Source organism: Orbicella faveolata, unplaced genomic scaffold (genome assembly GCF_042242905.1).
Source record: "Orbicella faveolata isolate gen_17 unplaced genomic scaffold, um_ofav_v1 contig_47, whole genome shotgun sequence".
Classification (NCBI taxonomy): domain Eukaryota; kingdom Metazoa; phylum Cnidaria; class Anthozoa; order Scleractinia; family Merulinidae; genus Orbicella; species Orbicella faveolata.
The window spans coordinates 10,934,153-10,958,027 of NW_028301577.1; the positions used below are offsets into that span (position 1 = coordinate 10,934,153).

A 23,875-nucleotide genomic window follows, 5' to 3' on the forward strand; every position below is an offset into this window, starting at 1 on the left:
GACTTTGCGCAGAGAACGCGTCACGCTAGACACGATTAGACTACAAACATTAAACTTAAGAGCTTGTAAAATGTTTGGCTCTTTGGGTGTAAAATTCGAAGAGAAATTGGCTTTCAAAAACTCCAAACGTTCTGGGTAGCAAAAGCACTAATGAGCTCATACATTCTTTGTGAAATTTTGAGTTTTTAACCCTTTCAATACTCAAAACTTATGTTCCTATAGCTCTATGAGAAACTGTATCGCTTATGCTAACGAGGCAAATATTGTAAACGAAGATTCTCCTATATCTCGGCACCGTTAGGAGCCTTAACCTGCTTTTACATGAGTTCAGAATTATCGTAGGATGCAAAGGCTGGTGTTCACCAGTGCAGGAGCATCATAAGTGTAACGCAACCTACACAAACACATAAAGGTGCCGAAAAGCCAAAAACCAAACAAAAAACAAAAATTACGAGGAGCCCAAAGGTTCCTAACCATGGAATCCTGGCTGCCCAGAAAATACGTTTTTCCAGTGGCACCCGGGCAATCATACAACCTGTTAAACCCCTTTACCAGTACAGCCTGTTTTGAAAGAGTCAAAGTTGAATTGTTTTCAACAGAATATTCAACAAACGGTACAACATGAAACTTATTTAATTATTCTACAAAAAATATTTACATTTCCTCATTTCTTGTAGTGGTCTCAGAGGCAACGAACTTTTTTTAGCCAGGAAATAACGCTCAGAATTTCAGATTAACCAATCGGCAGTGCTTTTCCTTGTCATGTTGTTTCTTTTCCACCAACGTGGTTGAAGAGCTTGTTTTTGATGACTTGAGACATGAGGCCGTGAACAGCCTCAATGGATGTCTTGGAGCTGAAATATCAAAACATAAACGTTAATATGGTAAAACAAAAAAAAAACTATTGAATGTAGAGGCAAAGTAAATGTAACTCAAGAAAATGTTTAGTGTACCTTTTTAATACAACAAATGTTACGTTACGTTATGTTGTTAGAATTATGTACACCGCTTACCTATCTCTGGTTGTCTTTGTCAGCTTTCCTTCTTCTTTCTTGTCTTGATCTATTCCCATCACAAAACTACCCATGCGGCCGACCTAACAAAGGTGAAGCAATACAGAGATTAATAAGCCCAAGATCAACAAGAGGATATACTATTAAAACTCAAGAAAAAAAAAGATTTTACGAACAAAGGCAAATTTTGAGCAAGTTTGACTCTTACGGCCGTTTCACAAGGCCTTGGTTCAGTAACTGAATAATTGGTTGAATGTTGGGTGGGGGAGGGGAAGAGGAGCCGTAGCCTCCATCTCTAAAGCTTAGCTGAAATTCAAAGTTAACCCTGGACTTTTCTGAAAAAAATGTATTCCAAGTTGACACCAAGCCCTGTTTAGATTAACTCTGCTTTAAGTTTAGTCAACTTGGTCAACCATTCTCTGTAAGGGGGTACAAAAGCCATGTATACTTCTTGCAGCTAACAGTTATTATTTAAGATTTCAAAAACAAACATTAAGCTACATGAGCATTAGCTCACGTAATTCAGTTCTGCTTTTTTCGCAGTCTGGTAGCACCCGTTTCCATGACAGAAAACGAAAAAGCCAATAAATTACTTAGCTTCTTACTTGAGATTCAGCTTGTTCCAATTTCTCGGAAAGATCTGCAATTTGATGGTTTGTGTAATCTGCATTCTAAGAACAAAAAAAACCAACAACATACTCAGCTCTTTAAACGGCCTAGCACTCACTCGGTCAAACAAAGGTAGTCATTTCTCTCATTGATGCATTTGTTGAACAGAGGTTGAAGATCAACTTGGTTTGGCGAATCTGTTTCAACCTGAAGGTAACACTGTTGTAATCACAGGAAACAATATTTATTCTTGGCATTACACGTATCTTCCTTAGCAATCCTAATGAATGAAATCATACTGCATTGTTTGTACGTGTTGGAAACGAGTGAGCCTGAGAAAAAAAATTGATGATCCACAACATACATGTACACACTTGTAGACGAAACATGTACACAATGCAAACTCTGAGGACTCCTTTAAAGTTGACAGTATTTGAAAAATGTCATTTATAACCATGGGTTTTTGTTATGAACAGCAATTTTAAATGACACAGCTGGCTGTAATGAAAGGAGGGGTATGAAGAACCTGCTTATTCCAAAAGCAATGCTCCTTCAAGGATGACAGAGGGAGAAAAGAATACATACTAGTTAAGTAAAGCTTTTGACTGGTATACTGTGGGATATCCGACGAGTCACTTGAATTTTCTCGGTATACACATCATTGGCCTTTAGGTGAGTGTGTATACCAAGCAAACACAAGTGACAAGTGGGGTATTCCATGATACTGTATATCACGAGAGAGCCTTGCATCACTATTTTATACTATGTCATAGATTAGAAAATGCACTGGTCAACACAATGGATGTAATGCCGTCTAATATACGACCGCTTTCCTGTACTCTGATTGGTTGTCGTTTCTATGGCATGGCATAAAAAGAGATATACAGTGTGCGATTTGTTACTTACCGTGAGCAGACTTGAAGATGAGAGCGTGTTAACCCAATATTTATTCCAGAGCATTTCAAGAAGCTTTCTGTCTAATGAGGACTTGAAATATGAAACCTCCAAAGAGTAGTATCTGCAAATTACATGTAAAGATTCAAATGGTTATGCAACTGGTACATTAAACTTCTCAAACTCATTAACAATTCATCAAGTTTAAACAAAGGAAATAGTGACTGCGACGGTGTTTTGATATCTGATCTTACTTACCATAGATTTTTATGATTTTATTTCTCCGTGTTCTTCTTAGCTTTAGCTTTCACTAAGACGATATACCAAACACTCAAGACAGTGTTTGACCACAGTACCAGACACCTCAAAGTTCATCAAAAATACTCCACTATGCACTGAATTTTCAACTCTCTTCTCGGTGCTTGGAAATGTGGTCAAACATGGTCTTTTGTGTTTGATATATTACATAAAACACGTACATGCACATGTATACAGATCTGTTTTGTTTTTCCTCACTGTTTTTCTTTTTACTTCCATTAATTCTCTTAATTAAACTGTTACAAAGACATGAAGCAGGGATGTACTTAGTATATGTTTTGAGAAACCTACTGTTTACAATGAACCCCAAAGTCTTCAATCTTGTTCAGTGGGATAGTTTGATATTCTGATGGCCCTTCATCTGGTGGTTTGTAGCCCTGATTAAAGACAAAACAAGAACATTCTTGGTGCTAACAAGAACATTGTTTGGTGCTAATTCAACAGGGACTAGACTAGTCTTCAATATTCCACCGTCAACCAAGGACCTTCATTTTGTACATATTTATAAATACATTTGGTGATCACAAAACAACATGAATACTCAACTGTCAGTGCAAAACTGAACAACAACTAAGTATTGGCCAACTGTAGAGGATAGCAGGTATAAGTGTAAGCAAGATGTGTAACTTCAGTATTATTTTTTCCCCAAGAACTCTTTAAGATTGGAATCAGCCCATCCCTCCTCTCCTCCTCCCTTAAATTGGTTGGTTTGTTGTCACTGGCTCTGTACCAACCTAATTAACAAGATGATGATAATTAAGCTATAAAATAGCTTCATCCTACCTTTGGATAGGTTCGGAATGCTCCTAAATTAACTTTTCCTGCTGAAATAGTTCTTGTAGGATCAATCTAGGACAAAATATATCACTTCAATTAATGGCAAGAACAAGAAAGTGTCAATAAGGTCTTCTTCAAGTTAACATTTGTCATGCAACATACAACTAAAAGATATTTAAACACCTTTTATTGGATGACAGAACTTCTTGGATATAATTACAAAGTTTTAGAAGCTTACGTGTAGAGTTAAACAGAACCTTGAAAAGTCAGTTCAAAACAAAATCAATGGGTGTGAATGCAATTATAAACTAAAAGTCAAACATCAAGTTAACTAATGGCCAGCTCAAACCAGCTCCCTAATTTGGCCAGATATCTTATTCAGACTGTAAGCCAATCCATATAATTATTATCAAGAGTCCTTAAAAAATTTCGCTGTACAAAGTCCACCTCTTTGAAATAGCCAGTTAATTCATCCCCAGGTGAATGGAATAAAAACACCCTAAAATTAAACTGCCTCATATCTAGGGGCACATTAAGAATTTCAGCCCAGTGCAAAAAGATCATCAAAGGTGTAAAATATCAATGGAGGGCTAACCTACCAAAGTGAAGCACATTCCTAAATTCCCTTCTGCCTTGGAGGACCACCCACGTACATGTAAGTAAGGTAGGTAAAGTCTGCATATGAGCAGCCAAATGGCTCACCAAGCAGGAGCTTATCCTAGTTTCTGTCACATGAAACAACTAGGAGTATTTCTACTCTCCCATGGATGGGACCCTAGTTCATTGCAGGGTTACCCCTAGCATTAAGGTTGCCAGTACCCATTCATACAACCGGGTGGAAAGAGGCACTGTGAGTGTACAGTGTCTTACCCAAGAACAGAACACAATGTCTGCGGCCCGGACTGCTCAATTCAGAGATGAGCGCACTACATGTAATCATGAGGCCACCATGTCTCCCCATGTAGGTAACACACAGTTAATTATGTATGCTGGTCAACACAGTGTTTTAAAATAATAATAATAATAATAATAATAATAATAATAATAATAATAATTTTTTTTAAATTTTTTGAACTAAACGGCTTTAATTAATATTCAACACAAAATAATAATAACAACAATAATAATAACAATAATAATAATAATAATAATAATAATAACACTTTCTGACAGTTCACAGCTACATTATGGTATGTACAATAATAATCTATGAGACGGTCACTGACAATAATGTTTATCAAAGCCCCTAAAGTACCAGTACACTGTACATTGTTTATACAGTGTTTTAAAATAATAATAATAATAATAATAATAATGATGATAATAATAAATTTTTTTAAATTTTATTTTAATTTTTTGAACTAAACGGCTTTAATTAATATTCAACACAAAATAATAACAACAATAATAATTATAATAATAATAATAATAATAATAATAATAATAACACTTTCTGACAGTTCACAGCTACATTATGGTATGTACAATAATAATCTATGAGACAGTCACTGACAATAATGTTTATCAAAGCCCCTAAAGTACCAGTACACTGTACATTGTTTATACAATTAAATTGTCATACTGACCACAATAGCTACAAAAGGTTCTTGAAATTGCTGGTTCACCATCTGAGTGCCAACATCAATTCCTGATAACCAACAGCCATAACCAGGGTGACTGTGGTACCAGCCAATGGCATTCTCCAAACGACCCACCTAATATGAAAAAACAAGCGGATACTAAAAATTGGTAAAAAAGGAAAGGAATTAAATGGTTGTCACTGGCTAAAAATATGTGGTTATCGGACGTTTCGGCCACTGCTGTTGCCTTCTTCAGTAAAAGATGGAAAATGCAAATGTTAAACGGTGTCCTGCTAGAATATGTAATAGATGTGTGATAAAACTAAATGAGCAATAGTCTCTAGAGTATTCTTAATGAGCGTAAAAATTCTTAATGCCATTGTACACGTTCGGTAGCGCTATGTGTTCGTTTATAGCGTTCCTGTCTCGCACGGAATGCCAAGCTTCAAGAATTAGTCTTTGTTTCCATACTGATGATCTGTCGACAATTTCAACGTTCTCCAAATCTATTTGGTGACCGTTGAGCATATGGTGTTTGGCCAATAAAGAGTTTTGTCCGATGTTGCTATAGCCTTTGTGTGTTCTTTCATACGTGTTTTTAACGCGTGTGATGACTGACCAACATAAACACAGTCACAGTCTTTACATTTGATCTTGTAAACAATGCCTCTGGAAGCCTCTTTCTCGATCTTGTCTTTAGGTTTTTTGAGTATGTTCGAGATGGTACGAATAGGTTTATGGGCGACCTTGATATTGAAACCTCGAAGAACGTTTGCGACTCTTTCGGAAAAACCTTTGGCGTAGGGGAGGATGACAAAACCACGATGGTCGGTATCATTCGTTTCTTGTTGTCTACTCTGTTGGCGGCCATTGTGAATGAAATTTGCAGGGTAGTTATTAGTGGCAAGAGCTTTCGTTACTCATTTAGTTTCCCGTGAAACTTCCTCCTCCGTGGAAGGAATGTTCCTTGCGCGATCCATGAGAGTGCGCACGACCGAGTGTTTATGCTGAGGATGGTGGTGTGATTTGAAATCAAGGTAACGGTCGGTGTTAGTAGCTTTCCTGTAAACAGACACAGTGATCGAGCCATCTTCTTGTCTGGTTGTTTTTGTGTCAAGAAAGGCAATGGAACCTTCTGATTCTATCTTGATTGTAAATTTGATGAGAGGGTTGATGGAATTGAGATGTGAGTGGAATTCATCTACGTGCTCTCTTTTAACACATACGTGGCTGTCATCTACGTATCTAAACCACCATTTAGGAGGGTTAGGGGTCGATGAGAGAGCCTTTTCTTCGACATGTTCCATGACGAGATTGGCCAAGATGGTGCTGACTGGGGATCCCATCGGACAACCAAAAATTTGTTGATAATGGTTGCCTTGGAAAATGAAGAAATTGTTGTCGAGGACAAACTGTAGAAGTGTCATGATATTTTGGATAGACAAGTTGGTTCTTTCCGGTAGTGATTGGTCAAAGTCCAGTCTCTCTTTAACCACTTCGATTGCTAGGTGGGTTGGAATGCAAGTAAACAGTGACACGACGTCAAAAGATACTAGAATCTCGTCGGGATCTACTGACAAGGTGCGGATCTTTTCGACGAAAGATGCACTGTTTTTAACTGTGTATTTATTATTCTGAAGTGGCGACAAGATGTTGGCGAGGTATTTGGATAGTTCATATGTGAGAGATCCAATGGCACTCATAATTGGTCTGATAGGGACGTTCTCTTTATGGATTTTAGGAAGGCCATAAAAAGACGCTGGTGTGGAATTGGTGCTGTGAAGTTTGTAGTAGAGCTTCGGTTCCAGCTGTTTCTTGCTGCTGTCATGCGAGGCTGGCTGATCTTTAATTTGTAGGAGAAGATTGTTGAGGGATTTTTCAGTGCTCGATGTTGGGTTCCTTCTTTTGTCTGTTATCTTGTGGTAGGTTTTGTTGTTGTTTAGAAGGTTGTTTATTTTGTCGGTGTAATCGTTGGTATTCATCACGACTACGGCTCGGCCCTTGTCGGCTGGTAAAATTGTGACCGACGTGTCTTTTGGCGAGGTCTCTGAGAGCTTTTTCCATTTCATTGGTAATGTTGTTTCGTTGAGGAGGACGCCAATTGTTGATGGCGGAGGTGACCGAAGCTCTGATAAGGTCTTTCTCGGCGTAACACTCGGCGTAACACTCGTAACGAGTAACACTCAGTGTAACTAGATTCAAGGACCATCTTCATTTCAACCACCGACTAAAGGACAACAACACTCTGCCTAAAAGTCTCCAGTTCAATCCACCCGTCAAGAGCAGAGAAGGCTGGAAAATTGCTAAGAAAGCAGGTCGGGCCTACCTACGGCTGCGCATCTCGAATTGTCACGCGCAAATCAAGAAGTTCTCTCAACGTTTGTCCCAAACAACACTCAAGCTACGAAAGATGATTAACAAGGAATCTTTTGACATTCTCCTCCACACAATCAAACAAAGATCACAGTGGGAAGCACAACGGAGAAGGGAGTGTCACAGGAAGAAACTCCATAATATCTTGCCATGTCCACATGGGCGCGAAATCAACCTCAAGGAGAAGTGGGTCGTGAACATCTCTGATAGACCTCTATCTACAAGTGAGCTTTCAGCATTAAGCCTCAACTTCAATTTTGCCATCACTCCTAAGGTTTTGCCAGTGCCTCAAATTGTTTCCTCAATTGAATCCGGCATAGATCAGCTCCCTGACGCCGAGAAAGACCTTATCAGAGCTTTGGTCACCTCTGCCATCAACAATTGGCGTCTTCCTCAATGAAACAACATTACCAATGAAATGGAAAAAGCTCTCAGAGACCTCGCCAAAGACACGTCGGTCACAATTTTACCAGCCGACAAGGGCCGAGCCGTAGTCGTGATGAATACCAATGATTACACTGACAAAATAAACAACCTTCTAAACAACAACAAAACCTACCACAAGATAACAGACAAAAGAAGGAACCCAACATCGAGCACTGAAAAATCCCTCAACAATCTTCTCCTACAAATTAAAGATCAGCCAGCCTCGCATGACAGCAGCAAGAAACAGCTGGAACCGAAGCTCTACTACAAACTTCACAGCACCAATTCCACACCAGCGTCTTTTTATGGCCTTCCTAAAATCCATAAAGAGAACGTCCCTATCAGACCAATTATGAGTGCCATTGGATCTCCCACATATGAACTATCCAAATACCTCGCCAACATCTTGTCGCCACTTCAGAATAATAAATACACAGTTAAAAACAGTGCATCTTTCGTCGAAAAGATCCGCACCTTGTCAGTAGATCCCGACGAGATTCTAGTATCTTTTGACGTCGTGTCACTGTTTACTTGCATTCCAACCCACCTAGCAATCGAAGTGGTTAAAGAGAGACTGGACTTTGACCAATCACTACCGGAAAGAACCAACTTGTCTATCCAAAATATCATGACACTTCTACAGTTTGTCCTCGACAACAATTTCTTCATTTTCCAAGGCAACCATTATCAACAAATTTTCGGTTGTCCGATGGGATCCCCAGTCAGCACCATCTTGGCCAATCTCGTCATGGAACATGTCGAAGAAAAGGCTCTCTCATCGACCCCTAACCCTCCTAAATGGTGGTTTAGATACGTAGATGACAGCCACGTATGTGTTAAAAGAGAGCACGTAGATGAATTCCACTCACATCTCAATTCCATCAACCCTCACATCAAATTTACAATCGAGATAGAATCAGAAGGTTCCATTGCCTTTCTTGACACAAAAACAACCAGACAAGAAGATGGCTCGATCACTGTGTCTGTTTACAGGAAAGCTACTAACACCGACCGTTACCTTGATTTCAAATCACACCACCATCCTCAGCATAAACACTCGGTCGTGCGCACTCTCATGGATCACGCAAGGAACATTCCTTCCACGGAGGAGGAAGTTTCACGGGAAACTAAACGAGTAACGAAAGCTCTTGCCACTAATAACTACCCTGCAAATTTCATTCACAATGGCCGCCAACAGAGTAGACAACAAGAAACGAATGATACCGACCATCGTGGTTTTGTCATCCTCCCCTACGCCAAAGGTTTTTCCGAAAGAGTCGCAAACGTTCTTCGAGGTTTCAATATCAAGGTCGCCCATAAACCTATTCGTACCATCTCGAACATACTCAAAAAACCTAAAGACAAGATCGAGAAAGAGGCTTCCAGAGACATTGTTTACAAGATCAAATGTAAAGACTGTGACTGTGTTTATGTTGGTCAGTCATCACACGCGTTAAAAACACGTATGAAAGAACACACAAAGGCTATAGCAACATCGGACAAAAACTCTTTATTGGCCAAACACCATATGCTCAACGGTCACCAAATAGATTTGGAGAATGTTGAAATTGTTGACAGATCATCAGTATGGAAACAAAGACTAATTCTTGAAGCTTGGCATTCCGTGCGAGACAGGAACGCTACAAACGAACACATAGCGCTACCGAATGTGTACAATGGCATTAAGAATTTTTACGCCCATTAAGAATACTCTAGAGACTATTGCTCATTTAGTTTTATCACACATCTATTACATATTCTAGCAGGACGCCGTTTAACATTTGCATTTTCCATCTTTTACTGAAGAAGGCAACAGCAGTGGCCGAAACGTCCGATAACCACATATTTTTAGCCAGTGACAACCATTTAATTCCTTTCCTTTTTTACCAATTTTTAACATGCCTGGCTACACACCGAATATTTTTAAGCGGATACTGTATTACTTGCATACTACTTGTAACTTATAACAATCATTATTAGCAGATCAAATAAAGTTGAGGCTACAAAGTAAGTTGAGTTAGGACTGCAGTCAATAAAACATTAGCAAACCTTCTTACCAGTTTAGCTGACTCAATGTAAGCTGCCATGTATTCATAAGCTGCAACTTGTGCATTCACTCTTGTTTCAGTTCCCTCCACTGGTAAAGCGAATGCATCCATTACAATCATTGTGTCGCCATCAACTTTACCCAGCATCAGTCCCATGACCTCCAGCGTACCGCCTGACCTGGCATGCATTACCTGATAAATCAATGTATAAACTTAGTGTTTTCATTTGAAGGCAATCAGTGAAAGATATAGAACTATATCACCAGGGTTGGTTCTAACAGGAGTCAAAATATAGTCCCATGCCTTATTTCACTTTTGAAGTTCACTAACACAGATCTAGTCTGAGTTGATAACACCAAGAACAGGGAAATTTGATTTTCTAGCTAACAATTTTTGGAATTTGTCATTTTTTGCTAGCCTGTCCGTGATGTCATAAACGTAGGATTTCCTGACAGCGACTTGTCGTCGTAGAATAACATGAAGGTAGATAAGTGATGACTTCTGATTTATACCTGATTCCAAATTTGAGTACAAATGGATAAACTAACCCAGTTTTGAACAAAAGCCAAGCCATGCATGTTTGAAAATGTAGTTGTCCAAACAACTAGATTTCCCATAACTGTTCTTACCTGTTTTTGCCTGGCTTAAAGCTCAATGATATATTTTAAGTTCTTATTTTACGACGAATTCTCTACAAAATAGCCCATGACCACAATTGTATTATTAGAACAAACAAAAAAATTCCTACCATTTTCAACAACGCCAACGCTGAGATTTTAATGTTCTTGAAATAGTGAGGACTGAAAAATAAAAATATGAAATATAGACAAAAGATGAGACAAGCTTAAACAATTGACCTTAAGTTAGTTAAGACTAATTTGTAGTTCTAAAGACGACTCACTCTTTTTGCCACGGTTTCGCTTGAAGAATTTCTTGTTGTTGCTGACGGTCGTATTTAAAAATTTCATCCACACTGTTGACTGTTTCAATGCTGTTTGACATCTCCCAAGTCTTGAAGGCCATTGAGGTATCCATTGCGGACATTTTTGGTCAAAACTGCAAGGAAGAACAAAATGGCGGTCCTCTACCCATAGTGCTCATCGCACCGCAAAACACTGTGAGGGTCTGGGGCGAGAATAAGAGCGACGCCATTTTGACAAAAAGCTGTGAACAGCGAAAACGGCGTTGTGTGGAGCGGAAATTGAGCGATCCTTTTTCTGCTTTTCCCGTATTTGTTGTTTCAAGACAATATATAGATATGGGAGAGGTCTATGCACCATCGGTAAGTGTTTTGGAGTAACACCTTTCAACTAATAATCTTAATTTTCTAGCCACATGTTCTGTCGTTATTTATCGCGGACCTGCCGGCGAATAGTAGCAGATGTTTGCCTGAATTCAATGATCTCACTTCAATACTTGTCTTGATAGTTTGGCTTCCTTGTTTTACATAATTTATTTGAATTCTTTCGCACAGTTTGTCTTTCGCTCCATGAAAGAAGTTTATTTCGACTCGTATATTAGTCAAATTTAAACGTTTGGCAGACAGGTGTTGACATTGTTCTGTGAAATAAAAATTGTCACAATCGATTTAAGCTCGCAGCGTGTACGATCTTTTAACACAAGCTGATCTCTAGAGGCTTGAGCTGTTAAGATCGGTTAAAGGAGGTGAACGTTTTCATGTGACTGTAACAAATATCATATGGAAGTTTGTTGTTATGCAGCTGTACAATGTACATTGTAAGGTAATGCTTATACATTGATGGTAAAAGCATTATTTTACAATGTACTTTGTGAAGTCATCATACAGTCACCATATTATTTTCTTTTTTGCTCTATTATCTTCAAAAAATAGTACAATATTATTTGTTTTATACACTGATTGTGGCAATATTAAAATGCTCGCTGTTATCCTCTCCACATGATCAGGATTTATTTAAACTGAATGATTGGAAATCAACGTGTAGTTCCAGAAAATATCCATACCCCCCATGGAAGGGATTTTCTATAATACCCCCCACCCCTCTGGAAATTCCTATTGACCTTCATGCAGTTCTTCAAATTTTTTGGTCTTACAGAACTCCTCACCCTCAGAAAAATCAAATCCCTTCTGTGAGGGGGGTGGGGGGAGTATGGATATTTTCTGGAACTGCACAATCAAGGTGTAGGGCACAAGCCAGTCAGACTGGGAGTTTGCCACTTTGTTATGCTAAATAACACAGCAGAAGGTGCTGTTATACCATTAATATTGTCTCAATTTAGACCAAAAAAGACCTTGGAGAAATCCACAAAATAGAAGCTTTGCCCCTTACTATGTGAGACCCATTAAAGCACCCTTACTAACAACTTTTGTTGTCTTTTCCTCACATGCTTTTCAAGTATGCTAGGACAGATATGCTAGGACAAGTGTCTAAATTAGAAATACAGTTTTACTACAGAATACTGGGTAGTTCTTGGAATCTGCCTCCAATAGGAACTTGTAGTGTTACAAATGTAAATATGTTTAAGGCTAGACCTACATTTGTAAGAGGTTAGAGTACTCATAACTCCAGTTTTATATAAATTTACTTTTTACAATTTTAGTATTACTTAAATATAATTATGTAATTCTAACCTGTTTGACGGTGATCTGTTTTTATATGGGGTCCTTGACTCTTTTACAGATTATCCTTTGGTCTTTTTTTTAGGAATTTATTGTTTTGTGTTTACACGTAATAATTTTAGTGCCGTAAATTGTTATACCATAAACTACAGTCAAGTTACAAATAGTGCAACACAAAATTACATACTAAGAGCTTCAAATTTCATATACATACATGTACATACTTCAGGGGATAATAAGTATATCTGAAGAACTGGATAATATTATATATAGATATATATATTTTTTTACATTGGACACTTATTAATCTTATCTGTGAGTTCCTGTTAGGGGGATATGGGTGTCCCCCATCTCACTTTCGATCCTTTTAATGTGGCAGTTTTGGAAAGTCTTCTCACGGCTGATTTAATTTCAACACAACTTGTGTCATTATTTGCGGTCCTCATCTCGCTGTTTAACATTGCATCCCATATCAAAATCGTATAGCCTCGTGTATGAGTTCCTGTATGTTTGTTGGTGTGATTTTGTTGTTCTCCAGACAAATCCACTGCACCTGGTGGAAATTTAAGGCTTAAACTTTGCTGGTAAGTCTGGTACATGTAGTAACATAAGAGGTTCGGCACCAAATGAATTGTGTGTAATTCTGAATGATTTGTTCTTCACAGGGTCAGTCTGAGGCCGCTCAACTTCTGGCCACTTTCTGGCCTCGTCAAATGCAAGAGATCAGAAATATGAGCACTGTAAGTACATTGACTATGTTAAGAGGTGTCAGGGATTTAATTTCACATACATATGGTTTATTGACCAAGCTTTTTGATTTCAGTCAAGATGGCTAGAGTTTGGCCAAGATCCTTTTTTGATGGCTATAGATCGTTTTCACTGTCACGCAACAAAAAAATAAATCGAAAACCATCTAGTGGAAAAAACTATGAAATTATGATGTTATAGAAGATAACTAAATAAGACACTTCTCCAAGTTTTAGGCATGTGCGTTTCCCCAAACTTCAGATATTCGTCGAAATGTTTCGCAGATATTTACAGAGCCCAGTATGAAAACACCATGTTGGTGTGCCTCCGTGGTACACCAATATGGCGGTCAGAAAATGGTGTAAACATCTGGAACTTACTTTGCCTGTCTAGGTGATTGATTATCAGTACTGATCAAACAAGCATTTACATAAGCACTTTTCATAATGCTCTAACTTCTAAAACGGCTCAAAATCATGAGATCAGTATATATTTTTTGACAAACTCGATCGTAAGCCTTGTGTCACGCACCTCCATAATCCTGAAATTCAAAATGCTCTGGATTCCAAATGAAGCGCACTATTGAGCTGTAAAATTATAAACAGATATAAATATACCGTCTCTTATGCCTGACGAGGATAAAAACTTTGGTGGCTCTTTAGTTTTGGATTTTAAAAAGTGATGACGTCACATGAAATGATCTATAGACTGAGACATCCAAAAATGCAAAAAAAAGAGAAAGAGATTGAGGCCAATATGCAGCCATCTTGAATAAACAAGCTAGGTTGATAATGGATTTTTCATATTATGGCAAACAAGGCACCATTTTCCTGTGAGAAACAGCAGGTAATCCTGAGTGGGCAAGATGGCCCCATTTTGCTCACTGGTGTACCCAATCACAGCACAAGATTTGGTTCACTGAGCCGGCTTCCAGAGTCAGCATTACAGTAGACAGTAGCTGCATTGTATTTCTCTTTTTCTCTCTAGAATGACTTCAAAATTCAAGAGTTACCACTGGCAAGAATCAAGAAGATAATGAAGCAAGATGAGGAAGTAAAGGTTGGTGTTTAGCTACCAAGAAGTGTCCCCACACAGACTAGTCCATCCATCGCAGGGTTACCCCCCAGCATTAAATTTGTGTGAGGTGCAGTGGCCTCATTTTTAGTGCACATGACTCTGGATCAAGCAGTCTGGGTTCAAACCCTAGGCGGGGACATTGTGTTGTGTTCTTGGGCGAGGCAATTTACTCTCACAGTGCCTCTCTCTGCCCAGGTGTACAAATGGGTACTGGTGAACCTAGTTGCTTCATGCTACCATGATAAGCTCTGACCTGATGGGTCACTTGGCTTGTATGCAGAATAAATACCTTTTCCTTACTGCTGTAGCTCCACACAGACTGATAAATACATACATACATACATACATACATACATACATACTTTATTGACTTTCCCTTTAGAGGCTTTTCAAAGACAATACAATAATAATTTAAAACTACTTAAAAACTCTAAGATTCATTAAGATTAATTAACTAGAATTAGGAATCTATAAAATCCTTAATAAGTTTACGTTTAAGATAAAACTTAAAAGCAGATACTTTCTCGAGAGTTTTTAGAGAGCTATCCATGGAGTTCCAGATACTGACTGTTCTGTAGTAGAACGTTCTCTGACCGTTGGCAGACTTAAAAAGAGGAATGTTCAGCATTTGTGAACTTCTTGTGGCACGTCCGCTTATTTCTCCTCGCTTGCTGAACTGGGAAGACAGATACTCCGGCACGCGAGATGTTAGACATTTGTAGGCCATGATAGCGCTCCTGAAATATAACTGAGTCACGACTGGTAGCCATTTAAGCTCTTTTAAAACTGGTGTGATGTGATCATATTTGTGTGTACTGGTCGCAATTCGAGCGGCAAAGTTCTGAATACCTTGTAATTTATTTATATTACTTTTTGATGTATTCGCCCACACGTTCGAACAATAAAAAAGTTTACTAAAAACTAAAGTATTTATAATAGTTAGTAGGGTGCATTTGTCAAAAACATGCTTTGTGCGGCTTATTTGACCGACACAAGACATACAGGAGGAGACAGTTTTGGTAATGTGTTCGTCATAGGTCAGGTTCTTGTCCAAAATCACCCCAAGATCTTTAGCGGTGTGCTCCGGTACGAGTTCTCTTCCCATGAAGGTGAGGCTGGGAGTGTCCAGTCTGGAATGCATTTGCCTGCTGCCAAACACCATGAGTTTAGTTTTGCTTGGGTTCAACAATAAATGGTTGTTGGAACACCATTGGCCTATTCTATGCAAATCAACTCTTAAGTCAGCAAAGGCGTTTACAGTATCTTTCATTTTGAAGGATATAACTAGCTTAGTGTCGTCCACGTAGCTCTGGACGCTGCAATTCTGTGGTGCTGAAGAAAGATCATTTGTGTAAATGCTAAATAAAAGTGGTCCCAGTATACTTCCCTGCGGAACGCCACAGACTATGGGCAAGGGCTCTGACAATGTTGAATGGATTCGAACCACTTGTCGTCTATCATTAAGGTAGCTACCAAACCACTGGATAACTGGGTCTGAGGCGCCTACATCTCGCAACTTCAAAATTAGGGTTTCGTGGTTGACGCTGTTGAATGCCTTACTCATGTCTAAGAGCACTACCGAAGTCAACATCTTCTGGTCTATCGCTTTAAGAATAGTGTCGGTTGTACATGTACTGTATATGAAATCTGTTGTGTTACAGGTATGCTCTATAGGAACTAATGGAGTTAACTTCAATGATACATTGCACATGTACAGTAGACACTGCATTCATAGAAGACCTAATTTTACATACAATTATTCCTGAGAAAGGAAGTTCGTCAATTATCAGGAAACTAACAATGGATGTTTTATTTTTATGTCACAGATGATCAGCGCAGAGGTGAGAACTGTTTTTTTTTTTGTTTTTTTGTCTTTTTGTCTCATTAATGTTCATACTGTGTACATTGAAATTAATCTTGCATGACAAAAATTAATATGTACAATATTATTGTTCTGAAAAGCCGAAAGTCCAACTTGTAAATTACAGAGCAAGACTTGCTTACAAGTACATCAGCTCATTCAGCTTGCATTATATTATAACCAGTGAGGTACATGCACATGTACCTGTACAGTAGAAATTTGATCAGTAAAGCCCTACAGGTGTAAGTCCACACTTATAATACCTTGATAGACTGATCAAAGTGGCCTGGAAATCATCTCGTACCCAAAGTGCTTCAAATACCTAATCATACCTTTTTTTTGGTATGCTTTGGTAGCATATCAGGCAAGTTTGATTTTTTCCCTCTGGTTGTTTTAGGCCCCAGTTTTGTTTGCAAAAGCAGCTCAGATTTTTATAAATGAGTTGTCTCTCAGAGCCTGGATACACACAGAAGATAACAAGAGAAGAACCCTACAGGTATATAATTTATCTTAGTTAGTTCTTTTATTGATATTTTGCTAAACCTGTACCCCTTTTGGTTAAAATCAAGACTTACACTTTAATACTACAAGAGGTTTGATCATTTACTAATTAAAGTCAGTTTATTTAATGATTCATAAATGATTCATAATTTTTTGTTTCTTGTTAATGAACAAATCAGAAATGTTCCAGTTAATCAGCTAGAACTATAACTACACTTAATTTCAGGAAATTGTCCCACTTGGGACAAATGTCCAGTATTATTTGTTCTCATTTCAATTCAAGAAAATCACGAAAAGAGTTAAAAAAGGGACATGTAATTTATTTAAACTCAGGGTCCTTGAGAAAAATTCAGAAAATCCAGCGTGCTAGCATTATAGACTGATCAGTTTTCACTTGAGTGTCAAAAAGTAATTCAGGGTTCGTACGGGTCCTGGAAAACCTGGTAAGTCCTGGAATTTTATTGTGGCATTTTCCAGGACTGGAAAGTCCTGGAAAAGGGCTACTGGTCCTGGAAAGTTCTGGAAATCTGTTAAAGTCAAGTAAAAAAACATGAAATGTATGGCAGACAGTAAGGAGAATTAACATTAAGATAATGGGAGTGAAAGGGTTAATGTGAATTTTAGAGTCCTGGAAAAATCAATCTGAGTCCTGGAAATTTGTTTCTGAAAAAGGGTACGAGCCCTGGTAATTGGTTTTACAATACTACACTACAAGATTGGCGTGAAAACTTGACCTGAAACTTTTTCATCCAATCATGATTTGCCCTCATTTTACATCAGCTACATGTTTTTCCTTCAAGTTTTGATTGGTTCAGTGGATTGCCTGACTGCGTAAATTGTGATTGGCCAGATTGATTACTCTGGTTTTGGTTTTACGAAACTCAATTGAAAACTGCATTATTGAAATTTAAAGGGAAACTGACTTTTGTACTGTTCTGTTAATAATTTCAGAGAAATGACATTGCCATGGCAATAACCAAGTTTGATCAGTTTGATTTTCTCATTGATATTGTGCCAAGAGATGAACTCAAACCTCCCAAACGACAGGTAACTTCAATGTGTAGCTGACAATTAAGAAGGAGTCCACCAAAAGTTTGAGTAACAAGCAGACAAAAACTTTGTACTGTGGTTATTTACATTGTATTGAAAATTTCTGTGTGACTGTTTTAAAAAATCTTCTCAAAAGATTAAATCATTTCTAACAACACCAAATGTCAGAAACAAATTTCGAAGTTCATATGAAACACTTGAAAGTACTAGTAAAATAAAACTGATATCTAGTGAAATTTTACCTGTGGTTGCACAATTTCTCTGAACATTGAATTTATTTTTTTGAGTTCCCAGGGGAAATTGTTTTTGGTGTTATTTCAGGCAACTATTTATATCTTTGGCTTTTAGAAAATGCGAAAGGACTTTGGTCTACTTAAAGATATTCTGGTACAAGGTGTTTGTCCAAGAAATGCTTTATTTCATATCTGCTTTTGTCTTAAACTGTTTAAAACTAACATCGTTTTTGTCAGGACCCAATACGTCAGACGGTAGTAGCCCCAGATCAAGTACAATACTACTTTCAACTGGCCCAGCATCAGGCCATCTCCATGCAGCAGCAACAGCAACAACAACAACAAGGACAACAAGCACCGCAGCAGGCACCACAACAACAACAGCAGCAGCAGATGGCAACGCAAGTTCAACAACAGCAAGTAACCGTCAGCACACAGCCGCAGGCTATCATCACTAGCGTGCCACAGCAGCAGATCGTTACCATGGCAGTAAGTTTGAAAGCTGTTGCATGCAGCACATTCAGTACATTGCACATGCAGTCCACATGGTTTCTGGGTAGTTACATGTAGGTTTCCTGAGGTGAATCCCTCGGGGTCTCCTCCACAATGTTTTGTACGGGGATGCCCTGCCCTGAGGTCCAACCCCTTACCATTTTGTATACCATTTTGACAGAAAAAGTACCCCTTTCACATAACTTTTATTGAGAAAAGGTACCCCTTTCACTAAACTACCTTATAAGAACACTGCATCCTTTGTCTAAACCCTTGGAATGAAGTTAATAAACAAAATAATTATAAGTTATCCATGGGAGAACATCAAGCATTGCCAGAGGAGATGTTAACCAAAAAAGACAGGTTAAACTCTCATTTATTCAGTTCCTGTTCACGTTATATCTAAATGACAGATTTCCTTACCCTTTATTATACCTCAATTTGTGAAGTCCCTACCCTTTCATATACCTGAAGGCTGAAAAAGGTACCCTATCCCTTTCAGCCAGAGCCTCCTCACAGAGGTCATTATAGGGAGAAACCCGGTGGGGCTAATCTCTAGGAAATTGATCACAGTAAAAAAATAAACCATAGTTCTCTGAGGACTAATTCTTTATTAGATCTTTCTGAAAACGCTTTGTTTTTGTGTCAAAAATTCACTTTCCTTAACTTGAGGTGCAATGTCAAGTGTGTATTGTACATACCTTGTTTTCAAAGGCCTGCTTGTTATATATTTATATTCATGCCACCCAGTTTTTTAAGTATCTGAGACTGCACTTGTGAGAAGCACAATTGAATGACAATTTCACCCAGTAGGTATAACACAGTGAAGTATTTTACTTTAGCCAGGACAAGCGCAGATGATACAGAACCAGCCACAAGACCAAACTGATGTGCAGTATCCAGTGAGTAGACCTGGGTGTCTTTTGTTTAAGTGTTTTTTTCATAATATCATACACTTTATTTGTTTTCTGCACCACTAGTGTTTATATCATTTATCTCTTACAGTTGACACTAATATTACTTACAGTGTACATATGATCTTCACTATTTATCTCGTACATTACTTAACTATTTTATTTACACCACATAACTACATACATTTCTCTCATAAATAACTTAACCTCTTTCTCTTTAACCTCTTTTTGGCTTGCCAGAGACGTTTACTGAAACCAAAACCCAAGTTTATGTATTATTTTCTGGTAATCAACAACTATATCCAACAACTAAATTAAGAACATTGTTAGCCTAAATTGCCGATATTTACCCCAAAATACAGGAAACTATTTTGCCAGACTTCCAAAAAAATGCAGGTTCTTGTAAACACACGGGTTTTTACTGCACTCTTGGGTGCAAACCATTTACAATGTTTTTTTTTTCGATTGTTCGCAGATCCATTTTAATTCAGCTCAAATGCAGTACATCCGCATGCAGCAGATCCAACAACTTCAACAACAGCAGCAACAACAACAGCAGTCGCAGGGTCAACAACAAGCACCACAACAAACGACACAGCAACAACAGGCCGGCCAGCAACCTACACAGACGACCGCTGAACAGGCACAACAGCAGGCTCAACAGCAAGCACAGCAAGCCACTGCTCAACCAACGGAGTTCACGTTTGCCTCTGGAGGACAGGTAACTAATGAACAAAGGATGAATATGTTGAACTAGCTTAGAAGCTGGTTTTTTTCCCCTTCTCAAACTCATGATTAATTCATCAATTTTAAAGAAAGGAAATCGTGACCGTGACTCTGTTTGGATATCTGATCTTAATTAGCATAGAGTTTTTCTTCACGATTTTATTTATCCGTTTTTTCCTCAGTTTAGTTTCGATTGAGAAGATCTATCAATTACTCAAGACAGTGTTTAACCACATCTCCAAACATCTCGGAGTTTTGATCAAACATACTCCGCTGAGCGTCGTATTTTCAACTCGTCTCGGAGTCTGGAAATGCGGTCAAACACGATCTTTCGTGTTTGATATACTGCGTCACATTTTACTGGGGTCTAGGCAGGTCTGAAGTTTTGTGTGTAAAGTATGGCTTATATGTGGATGGGTTGCATCTCAGATCTGCAAACAAGTTGAATCACGTTCTGCATGTATGTCTAACAAGCCGCCTATATGGTTTCGTTATTTTGTTAATGACAAATGTTAAGTTAGATATCTGTAAAATCCACCTTATTTAAAAATAAATATATATTGGCAGCATTAAAGGTTTTCAAAATTTTCTATTTATGAATTTTCAAAACCGCCAAGTTATTCTGTATAGCCTGGGAAAGTATGCTGTACTTAATTTTTGTGGGTTTTGCATCATTCTTTTTTTTTTTTTTTTTTTTTTTTTGGCAATAGTTAATGCAAGAATTTTTTTCAACATCAAAAATAGGACCTGTAGAGTCGAAAGCAGTTGCTCGATTTTCTCCCTATGGCTTCCCTTGCACGATTTTTCACCCAGCAGTTTTTGCTGTGCAGGATCAATTTTTTTTGGAAATTTCCAATCCCCCTTCCTCCCCCTCAAAAAAATAATGGTCCGTCCCTATTCCCTAACATCACTCTAACATACTCTAGAATGTGAAGCCATTGATGTGTTTCTTGCCCATTATCCAAAGATTTACCAGATCCAGCAGCACCCGCAGACCGGAGTGACAGCGGTAGCTGTAGCAGCACCCCAGGGAAGCTACATTCAGCAACAAGGCGTGACACCGGAACAAGCGTCACTCACAGCCAGCGAAGCACAACAACAGCAGTAGACAGGTAGTAAACTACGGGTAGAGTTAAAAGTGAAGAGATAATATTGTGTGATAACAGGTTTTTGGGCCGCTTAAGTTGTTATCCTTGTTACAACAATCCAGAGGGAAACACGCTTGCAGCGACGCAGTTTGTCAGACTCCTAGAGGACTCGGGATCTGTTACAGCAAAGCAATCCAACGGGAAGACAGATAATACACAGTTCTTGGGTCCAACAGTAGAGTTTAATCCACTAAGGTACTCGGAACGTACCCGAACATAACCAGAATGTAACCCAAGAATATTTTACAAGGCACGACTATTTAAGCCGAAAGCACAATTCTAAAGTATTACGTAAGGTTATTAAAAATTCTTAACTAAACATTATCTAATACATCTCAGAAAGCTCGATTGGCTATAACGGAATTCGACGTTTACAAGATTAATAACTTTCAAAACAATACAGGTAGATAACAGTTTAACAAAAGACTATCGCAGGTAGTAATTACAGTTCGGTTCTAACTACAGTTATGATCTTACACAAAACAGCAGGTGTTTGGTACGGTCAATGAACTGGAACAGTAACCTGTAACTCAGAAACGTAAAACGAACTAAAACAAATATATCTATGTTGGATTTCTATATTTTCTGATAGCGAAAGCGAATATGTAAAACGTACTTAACTATCTAATTTTCTCTCCTCACAATTGCAATTCTGTTTGCAAGTTATTGAATTAAAAGGAAATCTGTTAGAAAAATCAATGCTTGGACAGGGACCTCTCACTTATCTGGAACACTGCTTGGAGGAGATTTGCACCCGCGATGTTCTTTAAACTAAGTTGCGAAGCCACATACATTGAGAATAGATACATGTAAGTTGTGACTCGCAAATGAGTTTACGAAAAAATTTTCTTTCATTTCTTTTTCTTTGTTTTTTTGTTTTTGTTTTGCAGGTTGTTTGACCATATGGAGTCTTCTTAAAACATTATTAAGTCGTAAAAGTTCTGTTCGTATATACAACACCGCTGGCAACTCGCCACAGCAGATACCAAAGTGAAGTAATTTATTTTTGCTGCGATTACTGCCACTGTCTAATGTTTTATACGCATTTTATCCAAGTTATCATGGTGCAATTTAGAGACAGAGTCGGGATAGAGTGTATACGTGAAAAAACACACGAAGCTGGTTGTAGTATACCTCAGTCGTGTTGGTTCTTTATTCATAGAAAAAAAAAAGAAATTCTTTATTAAGTTTTATGTAAAAGAGTAAGGGTGGTGTACAAATTGTAAAAACGGTTTCAATTTTTTTTTCTTTCTTAATAGGCCTTCTTCGAGCTGTCTCATGCCTCGGCGTCAAAACGGGTCTTTTCGCAAAACGATTCACAACGAAAGGTGTTTGATCTGTACGTTCATTGTCATGCAGATCAAAGTCATTTTTCATACAGGTGTAAGAAACGTTTTGCATGGGGTCTCGTTTTGAAACAGAGGCAAAAGGAACATCGCAAATGGCCTATGTTGTTTGGTGTGTCGGTCTCTTTGATTAGTTCATTTGCCCCTTTCTGTACATCTAGCTTCAGTTTTTACCCCACAAAGCAGGCGCCTCCGTGAATTCTTTGTTGGCCTCAAGTTCTTTCCTTTACTGTCGTTCTTTCGCGTTGGTGAAGTCGCCTGTTCACAAGCTGTATTAAACTTCACGCGATTTGTGAGATTGTCACTCTGTGGAGAAGAACTTTCACAAGCTTTTACAATTCAAAGAGACCTTCGCTACTTTCTCGAATCCTCTTCTTTTATTAACACCCTCAGTAATGCTTAGCAAAGCTCTCCAGGTTTATCTAATGGTCAAAAATGGATCGGGGGATCTAACAGCCTGATGTCTCCCACAAGTTTGCATTCCAAAGGATTTGGCTTCAACCATGTTTCTGATATCGGGTTACACTGCACTGTACCGTAATATTACTTCTGTTATGATTGTTTCCACTATATCCATAGCCTGTTCTGCGTTCTTCCTCTCTGCTCGTAATTTTCTTTGTTCTCAAATCTTTTTAGCTATAAATATCAGACGATGTGTTGATGACTGCTATTTTTATTATGCATTGAGCGAAAACAAAATAAAGCTATTTAACTTCACTGGCTGATTTCATTCTGTTTCAGAGTAAGACAACAAGCTAGAGAGAGCTTGTAATTATAAGAGAGAGGGCATCAGTCTGTTTTCTTAGATGATAATAATCCTGCTTAAAGATGATTTTCAGTCCGTACTGCGCAGTCCCAGCACCCCAATGTTTACATACATTTTAAGTCTCACTCGATGGAATGCGAATCGATGTTACTCGTTACGAACCACACGCCTTATCTTTGAGGCCTTTGAAATTCTTTTTTCAACAGCTTCATTGATTTTTACGGCTGCGAAGTTGTTCCATCAAGTGATATGAGAAAGAACGAAGCATAACGCTTCGCATCCATAATGGCGGTTGACATGAAACTTTGAACCTACTTCATGTCAGTAGTTGTGAAATGTTTACATTTTGTGATGTCTTACATGAAACAAACTAAAAA

The 23,875-nt window shown here is 38.2% G+C and overlaps 2 protein-coding genes and 2 pseudogenes across 2 annotated transcripts; 2 read left to right on the top strand and 2 right to left on the bottom strand.

The window, feature by feature from the left end:
* Positions 1-615: 615 nt before the first annotated feature.
* Positions 616-11,162, bottom strand: LOC110041906 (COP9 signalosome complex subunit 5-like). Its single transcript, XM_089279148.1, has 10 exons — positions 10,940-11,162; positions 10,787-10,838; positions 10,048-10,230; positions 5,198-5,326; positions 3,618-3,683; positions 3,126-3,211; positions 2,529-2,640; positions 1,619-1,684; positions 1,014-1,096; positions 616-854 (listed from the first exon to the last, which is right to left on the bottom strand). The coding sequence occupies exons 1-10, from the start codon at positions 11,080-11,082 to the stop codon at positions 761-763; spliced, it is 1,014 nt and encodes a 337-aa protein (XP_089135274.1). The 5' UTR covers positions 11,083-11,162; the 3' UTR covers positions 616-760.
* Positions 5,747-6,545, bottom strand: LOC149097128 (uncharacterized; annotated as a pseudogene).
* Positions 8,700-9,628, top strand: LOC149097129 (uncharacterized; annotated as a pseudogene).
* Positions 11,163-11,190: 28 nt separating the features above from the next.
* LOC110041895 (uncharacterized) lies at positions 11,191-23,449 on the top strand. The gene is made up of 11 exons (XM_089279147.1): positions 11,191-11,320; positions 13,303-13,377; positions 14,372-14,443; positions 16,288-16,302; positions 16,720-16,818; positions 17,775-17,870; positions 18,344-18,595; positions 19,441-19,500; positions 19,988-20,233; positions 21,206-21,350; positions 22,277-23,449. The coding sequence occupies exons 1-10, from the start codon at positions 11,297-11,299 to the stop codon at positions 21,344-21,346; spliced, it is 1,080 nt and encodes a 359-aa protein (XP_089135273.1). The 5' UTR covers positions 11,191-11,296; the 3' UTR covers positions 21,347-21,350; positions 22,277-23,449.
* The last annotated feature ends 426 nt before the right edge of the window (positions 23,450-23,875 follow it).

Coding starts and splice junctions, on each gene's coding strand:
- LOC110041906 (XM_089279148.1), bottom strand. CDS start 11,082: ATGTCCGCAATGGATACCTCAATGGCCTTCAAGACTTGGGAGATGTCA. Junction 3,212..3,617: donor CATTCCGAACCTATCCAAAG/GTAGGATGAAGC, acceptor GTCTTTAATCAG/GGCTACAAACCACCAGATGA. Junction 1,685..2,528: donor CATCTTCAAGTCTGCTCACG/GTAAGTAACAAA, acceptor TTTTGTTCTTAG/AATGCAGATTACACAAACCA.
- LOC110041895 (XM_089279147.1), top strand. CDS start 11,297: ATGGGAGAGGTCTATGCACCATCG. Junction 13,378..14,371: donor AGATCAGAAATATGAGCACT/GTAAGTACATTG, acceptor TTTTCTCTCTAG/AATGACTTCAAAATTCAAGA. Junction 20,234..21,205: donor CGTTTGCCTCTGGAGGACAG/GTAACTAATGAA, acceptor CATTATCCAAAG/ATTTACCAGATCCAGCAGCA.